Genomic DNA, 11,192 nt, shown 5'->3' with positions numbered 1-11,192 from the left:
CATTTGTATAATATTGTATAATATTTTCATCCATAAATCAATGCATAAAAGGTGGAACACATGCTAAATAGAAATATTCTCATTGACAGTCTTGTCTGAAAATGAGTTGCAACCAAACATTTAAAGATGGCACCAAATGGATTTGCAAAAATAATGACGGTTTTCAGACAGGTTTCCTGAACATTGTTCAAACAAACATGTAGCCCTGCGGCAAAAATAACGTAATGTCATGAGCAGAAGTAAAGGTAATGCCCACAGGTTTTCTGATTACTCACAGGGTTTCAACTTTTCTAGGTTTTTATTTTTTTATTCATGTTTTTGTAGCCTAGGACTGTCACAGAGACAACTGTTATTTCTCAATACACTTATTTCACTCATATCTGTCAAGAAATGAAGTCATTTTCTGCGTGATGTTGCCTCAAAATAAATAAATAAATTACAGCAGCAAATATTTCTAACATGAGCTCTAGGGGGCAGCACTCAAACACCCAAACAGGTCTTGAAGAACATCACACCGTTCTCCAACTTGCAAGTATTCCTTTTTATATATTAATTTTGGACAATACAATCAGCTATTAATTTAGAAGCAAATACAGAATTTAAGAAAACATCCAGCTGTCTGATTGCTCTAAGCCTTTAATCCATCTGTGCAAAACAACCAATTTTAGCACAATAATGTGCAAAGTAAAAATATAAAGTGCTTTTCTCTCAGTAAGGTCAATCCCCAAAACAAAACAAGAAAACCTGATACTCCACTAAACCGTACTGCTCTCATCTGTAACTGATTCATGCACTCAATTCAAGTTTCACTGCTTTGCCATTTATTTTTTCCACAATGTTGCAAGTTAATTCTAAAAGTATTGTTTCTCAAATTCACAATCAGTTGTTCTCATCAGCAATATTTAGCCTAATAATGATTTATGTCTGGAACGGCACCATGGAAATGTCAATGATAAAAACCGAAGCTTCAAAATATTTATCTTGTTTGATCATTTAAACAAAGATTTATCTCGCTCTTGGCTGTGGTACATGATAGATGATCACAGTTACTGATGGCTGATGAGCAGTTGAGTTGAGGTAAGTGAAAAGACCAGAGAGGCTGTACTACACTTCATTCTGTCTTTGGATTCTGGTGGAGAGGTTGCTGATGTGACCCGATCGACCTGAACGACCCGAGCGGCCCGTCAAGCTCAGGTACTGCCTCAGTAACTGACTCACACGCTTCTGGTTGTTCCACTTGCGGGCAGACTTCCGGATCCCTATGAAACCACCATAGCGTTTTTGCAAAGGCCTTCCGGAGCTCACCAACTTCCGGAACCCGTGGCGGCCTTTCATAAACCCACCGAATCGTTTGGATAAACTGACGGCTGCCTCGCCGCTCTTCTCCTCTACCACATCAACGCCATCCTGTTCCTCCTGGTCTAGATCTGGGTCATATGAAATTCCGAATTTCTGTGAGGTCTCCTCCTCTGATGGATGCTGGCTGCGGAGAGCTTGCGCTGCATGTCGAAACCGTTCCAAAGCATCAGTATACTCCACACCATTATCATTCTCTATGCTCACTGTGGCCAGAGGCTCCACTTCATCCTCAGAGCGCTTTGAAGTTTCCTCCTGCTGTAATGGTAGGGGAAGCTGGTTCAGACCCACTGCTTGGTAACACAAATCCCAAGTCAAGGCTGGGGATGCTTGTGCCTCACATTCCAAAATGCATACCTGCAAACAGATATATAGGGAAATAGGTTGGGTTAGGGATTGGGTTATATATATTATTAGTCCTATGGCAGCCACTGAACCCTGAATATTCTTAAAACAACATAAATTTACTTGACAGACCAAATTTGTTTATTAAACTTGATTTCAGAGAATATAACTTGCATTAAGTTGTTTTTTCTTGTAAGCTTAATTTTTTTTTGTAATGTTTATGCTTAAAACAAGAAAAAAAACATTTGCAAATGGATGTAAAAAAAATTAAATAAATTCAAGATATACCCTCTGAAAACAATATCAAATATTGTCTTAATATCTTAAAGTAGTATAGTAAAGTAAATAAAAGTAAATGTATCTTATTTTAAAGGAATATTTCACAGAAAAATAAAAATTCCCTCATCATTTACTCACTCTCATGCCATACCAGATGTGTGTCTGTCTTTCTTCTGCAGAACACAAATGAAGACTTATAGAAAAATATCTCGGCTCTGTTTTTCCATTCAATTCAAGTGAATGGTGGCCAGAACTTGAAGCTCCAAAAAGCAAATAAAGGCAGCACAATAGTAACCCATAAGACTCCAGTGGTTAAATCCATGTCTGTAAAGGTGATATGATAGGTGTGGGTCAGAAACAGATCAATATTTAAGTTTTTTTCTTCCTGCCCAGTACGTGGTAATTTGCATGAAGAATGCGATTACCAAAAAACAAAACAAGAAGAACTCTTAGGAGAGAAGAGAACACTGATCTGTTTCTCACCACACCTATCATATTTCTTTTGAAGACATGGATTTAAAGGTGCTGTAAGCGATTTATCGTTCTAAAACTTTCATGTGACTAAGCCATTGAATTAGCCATGCCCTCTCATTCCAAAACCCCACCCCCAAAGATAATTTTGAGACAAAAACCAAGCAAAAGAGCAGCATTGTTTGTTCCTGTGGCTGTCAAATACAACAGTGACACAATAGCGCCCTCAACTGACAAACATTATGAATTGTAGCTTCTATGATCCGCTTCAAATACAACACTATGTGAACTATGAGGTGAAAAGCATCAATGTCCGCGGTGCATGGACACATTTTTGTTTGCTGTTTACAAAGTCTACAGCTGTCACAGTGACCGGTGAGATGTCTCAGGACACTTATTTCATTAATATCTTTAAGGGAGTAGAAAACTTTTGCATACTTTTCCATGAAAAAAATCGTTAACAGCACCTTACATTTATGAAAATATATAAATATATAAATTTTATGCTGCATTCATGTGATTTTTGGAGCTGCAAATTTTAATAATCATTCACTTGCATTGAATGGACAAACAGAGCTCAGATATTTTTCTAAACAACTTTGACATGCACTTCTAGGATGGCATGAGAGTGGGTAAATAATGAGATAATTTTTATATTTGGGTGAACGTTTCCTTTAAGAAGTGAAACACGACAAAAAATACATATGAATTTTTGAAATGTCTGTGCTTGATCCCCCTCTTTTTGTATGCTAGATATACCCCCTACTTTTCAAATTATTTCTATTGCCTTGGTTACAGTGTATTTGAATGTGAAATTATATGTAGACATTATTGCAAGAAATAATATAATTGAGTGAGTAGAATGGGATACAAATCTTCATTGTGAATGTGACCGGCAGTGCTCATCTGTAGAGAAATGCTGATTCATTCCAAATAATGTGCATATAATGTCCTGCTTGGGTCTGTTTGAGGATGATTATTTAGCTATACCCTGTTTTATTGGGAGAAAATGGTGTAGCAGCATATAGCAATGGAGTGGAACTAAAAGTTGCCTGTGTGGAAATTAATTGACCATGGCTGATGACTCTCTGAAGAAATATCCAAAAGGAGATTAAAGACAATACATTTCAGGACAGTTAAAGTGAATCTGCCATCATTTACTCACCCTTATGTTGTTCTTAACCCATATGTATTTTTTTCTTCCGTTTAATAAAAAAAAATAAAAGCCTCAGTCACCATTCACTTTGATTGTATGGACGAAAGAAAGAAAAAAATGATGCAATGAAAGTGAATTGAGACTGTGGCTGTCTCCCCTTTGTATTTTCTACATCTATTTTTGTGTACCGCAGAAAGTCAAATGGGTTTGGAATGACATGAGGGTGAGTTAATAATGACCGAATTTTCATTTTTGTTGAACTGTTCTTTTAAATAATATTGAGTTATGTGTGCTTTGGAAAACACACAAATTGTACATTGTATGTGAGTGTGAATATGTCTTAATTTGCCGTTTGTATGAATCTGTTGATGAAATTTTAAGGTCTCATGCCATTGCATGTCACAGAGGCAAACCAAGCCCACTGGGACACATGTGGCCACAGTAAGAGCGCCCCCACCAAGTGTCAATCATTCCTACCCACAGCATCAGCAGCTGACAGAGCCACAGCAGCCAATTATGAGCTGACATTACCCCAATCACCCCAGTCACAGCTGTTTGGTCTGCACAGTCATTAGCAACTTGATTACAGCAAGATACTTTTAACAAAGTTGAAGTTTCCCTGTAAAATTGCTTGTTCTGCTCATGATTCAAGATCTCTTGCAGACGTATTTGCTGGATTACAATTATGTCTTTCATTTATGGTTGAGAAGTAGTAGCAGTTCAAATGAAACTGCACAGTCAGTGCATAATATAACAAGAGAATAGGTTCAACTGGCAAGCAAACAAGCAGAATTTTAAATTGATACAATACAGGCTTTACATTTTAGCTATCCAAAACTTTATTTTCAGAAAGGAAACATCTGAACAAATGTGGTTGCTCATTACATATTTATGTAGGCAATACAAATGATTGAAGGATGCGCATCAGTTGTCTAATTCCAAACCCACATTTGTTTTTCTTCCATGGTACACAAAAGTAGTTTTTTCGATTACAAACATGGTTAGGTTTAGGGTTTAGGTTTGGGTAAGGGATTAGACTTTATGTTTAGGTTTAGGGTTTAGGTTTGGGTAAGGGATTAGACTTTATGGTTAGGTTTAGGGTTTAGGTTTGGGTAAGGGATTAGACTTTATGGTTAGGTTTAGGGTTTAGGTTTGGGTAAGGGATTAGACTTTATGGTTAGGTTTAGGTTTGGGGTAAAACTTAGGAAAAAATCGTAATCATTTGTTGGTTTGTTTATTTTTATATGGGAGTAAAAGTCATAAGATTTTTAAGATTTCACCATCCAAAGGAGATTTTAAGCAGAATGTTTTGGTTTGGAACAACATATGGGTAAGTATAGAGTATGATGAAAGAATTTTAATTTTTTGGGTGAATTATGCCTTTAACACACTCATTGAATTATGATCACAAGGGACTATTTACAAGCAAAAAAGCAATTTTGCTAAATAATTTAACAAAAAATAAGGTGGTTTGGTGCAGATATTATGTCAGTCGATTGGTACAAATGACAATTCATTGGAAAAAGCCATGAGATCGCAAGCAAATTTCTGTGGCACCTACCAATGTATTAAAAGCTTGATATTCAGGTAGGAGGAGTCCACAGGTTAAACAGTCCCCTTGGCAGTCACTATGACCTGTGACGCTCAAGCTTAAGAGTAACAGGGTCCAAAATGGGGTCTTCATGACTTCTTCACAGAACACACACACCAAACTTACACAGAGTAGCCACTGGGTTCACTGAATGAAGGGGAGAGAGAAGCAGAAGATTCAGAATTCTTTTGGTCATCATATTTATTATACGATGAACACATGATATCAAACGCAGTGCAGTACAAATGTGTGTTTAACAACTGTATGATTATGTTGCTGTCTCAAGCTCAGTATATTGGAGAAGATGGTGTCTCATATAGCTACAGAGTGGCAAATTTGAAGTGATTCGCAGATGAATTAAGAAAATACTCCTGACATGAAATATACTAGGCAATGTGGCTGTGCCAGGGACTCTAAATGAGTCATCTTTGATCACATGTTTCAGCCAGCAATCTGCCTTTTGCACCTTGTTAGGCTTTGTCCTGTTCTTTCACTCATTTTATGGCTGTAGTACCATTCACAATGATATTCATCTCTTTGTGCGCATCCAGGCCAGTATGACCTGTCACTAATCAGCTCTGGTAACACCTTCTTTGACCCTTCTGTTATCAATCAGCTAAATGAATTCTTGCTAATCCCAGATATTGGGGCCGATAATGACGCATTTTAAAGATAACGAAAGAATTGGGTGCTGTATCCCCTTAAAGCTAGAGATGTGACCATTTGCTGATAAGATCACTTCATGACAATCACAATCAAGACCAAACGTCCGAGACTCAGTGTGAATCAAATTCCCATTAGTCACATTAGTCACGACCACATTAGGAGCGCAAACGCGCGCTCACACACACACACACACACACACACACACACACACACACACACACACACACACTAAAAGGTTTCTCTGATGAAAGCCAACAAAACTCTTTCAGTGAACTTCAGAGTTGTGATGAAAATTTGACAATAAAATCATTTTGAGATTGTCATTTGTCTAATGCTCAGTGATCAAAAAGTAATTGTAGCCACTGATGTGGACATGGGTGTCTAGAGCACTCTAAGGAACAAGACTATCAAAAACCAATACACCAAAAAAAGTTTTCCAACCAATTAAATCCCTTGCATCATTAATACAGTTCAATTTGGAAAGTGACTTTTTTACGATCATCCCCTGCTAATCTCTTATTAAAAGTGTTTGTCAGAGATAATGGGAATCAAGAAAGCAGCTGGAGGGAAAGTGCAAAATACGAAGGAAAACTAACCATCAAACTCAGCGACTGTCAATTTTAATACTAATGCTGTTCCTTTGTTGTTTTGTGGATAGGATAATGCAGTTTCTGGGTGATACTTTTGACCACTGCCATTGTGCCCTTTGGGAAGATACTTAATAGCCTCAATTTAATAAAGGCTGTGCAATGGCTCAGTCACCATTTACTCCGTTAGTCGCAGTCAACATTTACAACATGAAAGTGAATGGTGACTGAAGCTGGCATTCTGTATAACATGTTTTGTGTTCCACATTAAAAACCATGAGGGTGGGTAAATGGTGACAAGATAAATGATGATTTAAATTTTTGGGTGAAATATCCCTTTAACATAGACTCTTTTATTGGTATCTTAGTTTTATTGTGGTGATCCATTTCCCCTTAGAGGAGATGCTCTGTCCGCAGCCTTTACCCACATGAAGTGACTAATCTAAGGGAATGTGTCTAATCCGATTAGACCAGTCTGCTCACCTTCTCCTGCAGCCACCTGATTGTATCACCTCCACAGTAAACACCAAACCCCATTTTCATTCTGTCCCCGTACAATGACTGCTTTAGAAGCATCAGTGCAGAAGACTGGACTGAGTCACCACCAGATACCGTGAAATCATGCCTGCTGCTTTTCTTGGACTCTGCTTTCTGTTCTGTAATTTTTCATTTTTCAGTCAACTATGGCATGACTTGACTAGAATTAACAAATATAAATGACTTTTGTTCTGAGACAGACTAATATTTTATCTGACATTTCCACTTAATCAGTTATTGGTTCTCTAATATCCTGTTTGCCTTGAGTTAGACATGAGGTTGGACTTACATGGTAGAAGGCAAATTTGTTCTGTATTGTCCTATTTTCGGCCAATTATGTCATAACATGTCAAGAATCATGAATTACTTTTGTTTAGAGATAGATCAATATTTTTAATTTGTATTTGCATTTTTCCACATATCGGTTTTACAGATAAAGTTAGACACAAAGTTTGATTTAAACTTACATTGTGGCAGGCAAATTCTGCACATTTTTCACTTCAATCAAAAAAAAAGTATTACTTTTCTTTATGGATAGACCAACATTTTTCACTGATGTTTACACTTGGTTCTTTAATATCAGTTTTACCACAAAAAAGTTAGACATTTTAAGTGGCATTTATTCATTAAAAAACCTTTAACAAATGTTTATTGCTAATAAAGCTGGTTAAATAATAATCATTATTATTTTGTTGTTGACTGTGTGCAGTATTAGTTTTGTGAAGCAGATGGTTCACCATAAGTGATTTATTATTTAGTTATTACTGTGTGTTAAAGCATTAATAACAATCTGTTATTCATATTTGTTATCAGACACTTGAGCCTAAAAAAAAAGTGTTTTATGTGGTAATATCTAAATTATCAGGTTTGATTCAAGTCAAAATTACATTAGGTTAATTTCTTGACTGATTATTTCTTGACTTTGTTTATAGGAGGAAGGAAGAACAACATCTTTTTAATTTCTATTAATATCATCCTATATGCTCCTGAATGTGAATGCACTGTATTTATTACACATAAATTATGTCTCACCTATTTGCTACATCTAGCAATTATTATTTTGCCCTTTGCAATAGTATCATATCAAAATAATCTTGCCTTTTCTCATTGTCATAACCATTTTAGCTGAGGAATGGAGGGATTCGCATGGTTACTTTAATTGAGAGCACAACAATTGCCGGAGGGCTCTGAGTCTGCAGCCCCACTGCAAATGATCATGGTCTCCCTTCCACACACACTGCCTCTTCACTGGCAAAAGCGCAGCAATCATTGCATTTTTCTCCCCGTGGCCATGACAATGAGCAGAGAATTCACCATAAATACAATGGGGAGGGAGCAAAAAGTTTATATATTTGTTTCTTTTTGAAGGACTATTGGCACAAGATATTTTTGCTAAGAGAAAATCCAGTAAATGCCAGTGTCACCTTTTAAATCAAAACCAAGGATGAAAGTTACCAATGCATAGATTTTAGATGGCTTGGCTGAAATAAAATCACAATTTCTTCACATTGTTTATGATTTCAATGTAAAATCAAAATGGCTCAGACTTAGAAGAAAGATGCACTTGAACAACACTCGCAATGAGCTGCAAAGGCGTTGTATAAAATTTCAATGCATGTCATAGTCCACAGTCTCAGAGTGCTTGAACCAAGTAGTTTTCAGAACAATGATATGGAAAGCTACAGATGGAAACCATCTAGATATACATATAGTGTTATGGTTTAAATTAATAGGAACAGTTGATAATACCCTTGAGATAAAATCCAATTCACAATTATATATCATTGCAATCAATTACACAACATTATAAATGGCAGCATTGACCTTATACAGCTTCAGTTTCAGTGATCCTATGCAGCTTGTAATTGTGTTTTTCAATGCAATTAATATTGAATAAGTTGCTCAAGCTTAAATGTTGACAACTTTGAGAAATCCACAGAGGGCATTAATTGATATAATAGATTTATTTTTGACTGTGTACAACCGAGTACAACCCTAATTAACAGATGTTTGCAATTATGCATTTAAAATTTCTGCTCTAATGGATTTTGGGGTAAAATCAATTTAACACGGCAAAGGTAATTAATCTGATGTAAAATAGCCTCCCTAATGCAGTACGAAGTTGAATGATTACACAAAATTAGAAAAGTAGCATTTATGTTTGAATTCATATCCCATAGAGGATTGTTGAATGAATTCCTTTATGGGATGCATGATCTTCACAATTTGAAACACTTTAGATTTAGACATATTGTACATCTTGAATTTATATTAGTCAAAGGTCTAATATATAAGGAACATTATAACAATATCATGTAATTATGACCAGTAATATTGTCACACATGGCAAGAGACCAACTGGTAAAAATAATGGCATATCTGTCCAATATGAATTGGAGAATTTTTAATGTAAGAGAAATTGTTTAAATGTAAAAAGATAATTTTTAATTTGACTGAATTTTTAATCCCAATAATTTTGGTACACATTTCTGAAATTCAGTTTTATCTATCAGCAATTTGCATAATTTATGTATCATCCATATACAGGTAATAATATTGTGATTATCACACACATATTTTATTCATGTTTTATTTTTTTCATTTTTAAATGACTGTCACACATTTTGTATTGTATGATGTACACTGGATTAATTGCCACAGTGCTGAAGCTTAATCTTTGTGCTTTTTATTTTCATGAAGAATGTATGGATTAAAGGTAATTAAAAAAACTGTGCACCACCCCTGTACTGTAGACAATTTACATTATTACAATTATTTATTTCAGTCTTCTTGATTTTATTATTTAATTGGGTTGTGATTCGAGTAGCGTGAATTTGTACTATCAGTGAATGGAACACTTGTTGCAATTCTTATAATGTAGTTGATTAAAGAGAGTCTCAGATGGTCGCATTGAATTAAGATTAGTTTAATTACAGCTGCTGAAAATCACCGCATATCAATGAAATTAGAGGTAAATGTAAATTATAAATTACTTTGCCTCTCTCTTCATTGAACCCAGCACAACCAACCAGGTGTCTGTGATCAAAGTCGAGGCAATGACAGACAATAAGGCAGAATGAACACATTTTTCTTGTACTGTAGTCTAGAATGTTATACAGGTATGCACACTTAATTTCAAGTGCACAAAATTTTTTGAGGGAGGCCATAACAGTAAACCTCCAAAACAAACATAATCAAACTTATTTCATTCTATTCTAATAAAGAACATTTAAAAAGGGCAATTATTAAATAAGCTGCCAAAAAATAAGTAAACTAAAACAGTAACATTGAAATTGGTTTCTCCAGAGAAAACTTTTTGGCCAGAATTCACAAGCAAAAAAAAAAAAAAAGATATTACGTCAGTGGATTGGTACAAATGACGATTCATTGGAAAAAGCCACGACTAATGGAAAACAGATTTATTTAAAGAGCAGCACCAATCATATATATATATATATATATATATATATATATATATATATATATATATATATATATATATGTATATAAAGGTTGTGACTACTGAACGGCAAAACTACAATTGCACATTTTGCTTAAACAAATATAAATTAACATTAATAGACTAGCTCTCTCACAAAAACAAATCTTGTCACAACAGACAAAACAAAAACAAACAAAAAACACACAATTCAGGTGTAATCAGCATCCTGTCATTGTGAAATTAGATCTAATACAATATTACAAGAAAGGAATAACTGTCAACTTGTGTTACCTGCAGTCTGTAATAGGGGTTATTCTCAGTCTCTCTCTCTCTCACTTTCAGTCTTGAAGTGTGGAGGTTACGTCCAATCTTTAGCTTCAAGGTTTGTACAACTGTTTGCCTGTTCTCTTTCTCTCTCCTCTTATAATGACACACCCCTCCCTCTGGTTCAGTGTCTGTGGATGGGGCTATACTAAGGAGTAGTATTACGCACAACCTGAACAGCCATACTACCCTTAGTCAACGCTGACGTACAAGATATTACCAACGTCACCTGTTCCCCACACCAAAAGCAATGACCTAGGTCCTAGGCAAAAAATATGCACGATTCAATTTGTATATCTATCCTTGTAATGGTCCAAGAAATTAATTGGTTTTATCCAATAACGTATTGACTGTATGTCCAAACATAGTTCCCATCCCTTAATTGATTATCAGAAATGTAGCCCCGATAATGTGTGCTTTTAAACAAGCAACGCACAG

General features: G+C 35.5%; 1 protein-coding gene across 1 annotated transcript; it reads right to left on the bottom strand.

The window, feature by feature from the left end:
- Positions 1 to 285: 285 nt before the first annotated feature.
- On the bottom strand, positions 286 to 10,811 carry LOC127623795 (prepronociceptin-like). Its single transcript, XM_052098313.1, has 3 exons — positions 10,722 to 10,811; positions 5,169 to 5,345; positions 286 to 1,713 (listed from the first exon to the last, which is right to left on the bottom strand). The coding sequence occupies exons 2-3, from the start codon at positions 5,289 to 5,291 to the stop codon at positions 1,105 to 1,107; spliced, it is 732 nt and encodes a 243-aa protein (XP_051954273.1). The 5' UTR covers positions 5,292 to 5,345; positions 10,722 to 10,811; the 3' UTR covers positions 286 to 1,104.
- Positions 10,812 to 11,192: the final 381 nt, after the last annotated feature.

Source organism: Xyrauchen texanus, chromosome 30 (assembly GCF_025860055.1).
Source record: "Xyrauchen texanus isolate HMW12.3.18 chromosome 30, RBS_HiC_50CHRs, whole genome shotgun sequence".
NCBI lineage: Eukaryota > Metazoa > Chordata > Actinopteri > Cypriniformes > Catostomidae > Xyrauchen > Xyrauchen texanus.
This window is presented reverse-complemented; position numbering and strand designations above follow the sequence as displayed.

Bases quoted from the DNA above. Each gene is read 5' to 3' on its own strand.
- LOC127623795 (XM_052098313.1), bottom strand. From the start codon at position 5,291: ATGAAGACCCCATTTTGGACCCTGTTACTCTTAAGCTTGAGCGTCACA. The intron at 1,714-5,168 runs GTAGGTGCCACA...ATCTGTTTGCAG, and splicing joins ATCAAGCTTTTAATACATTG to GTATGCATTTTGGAATGTGA.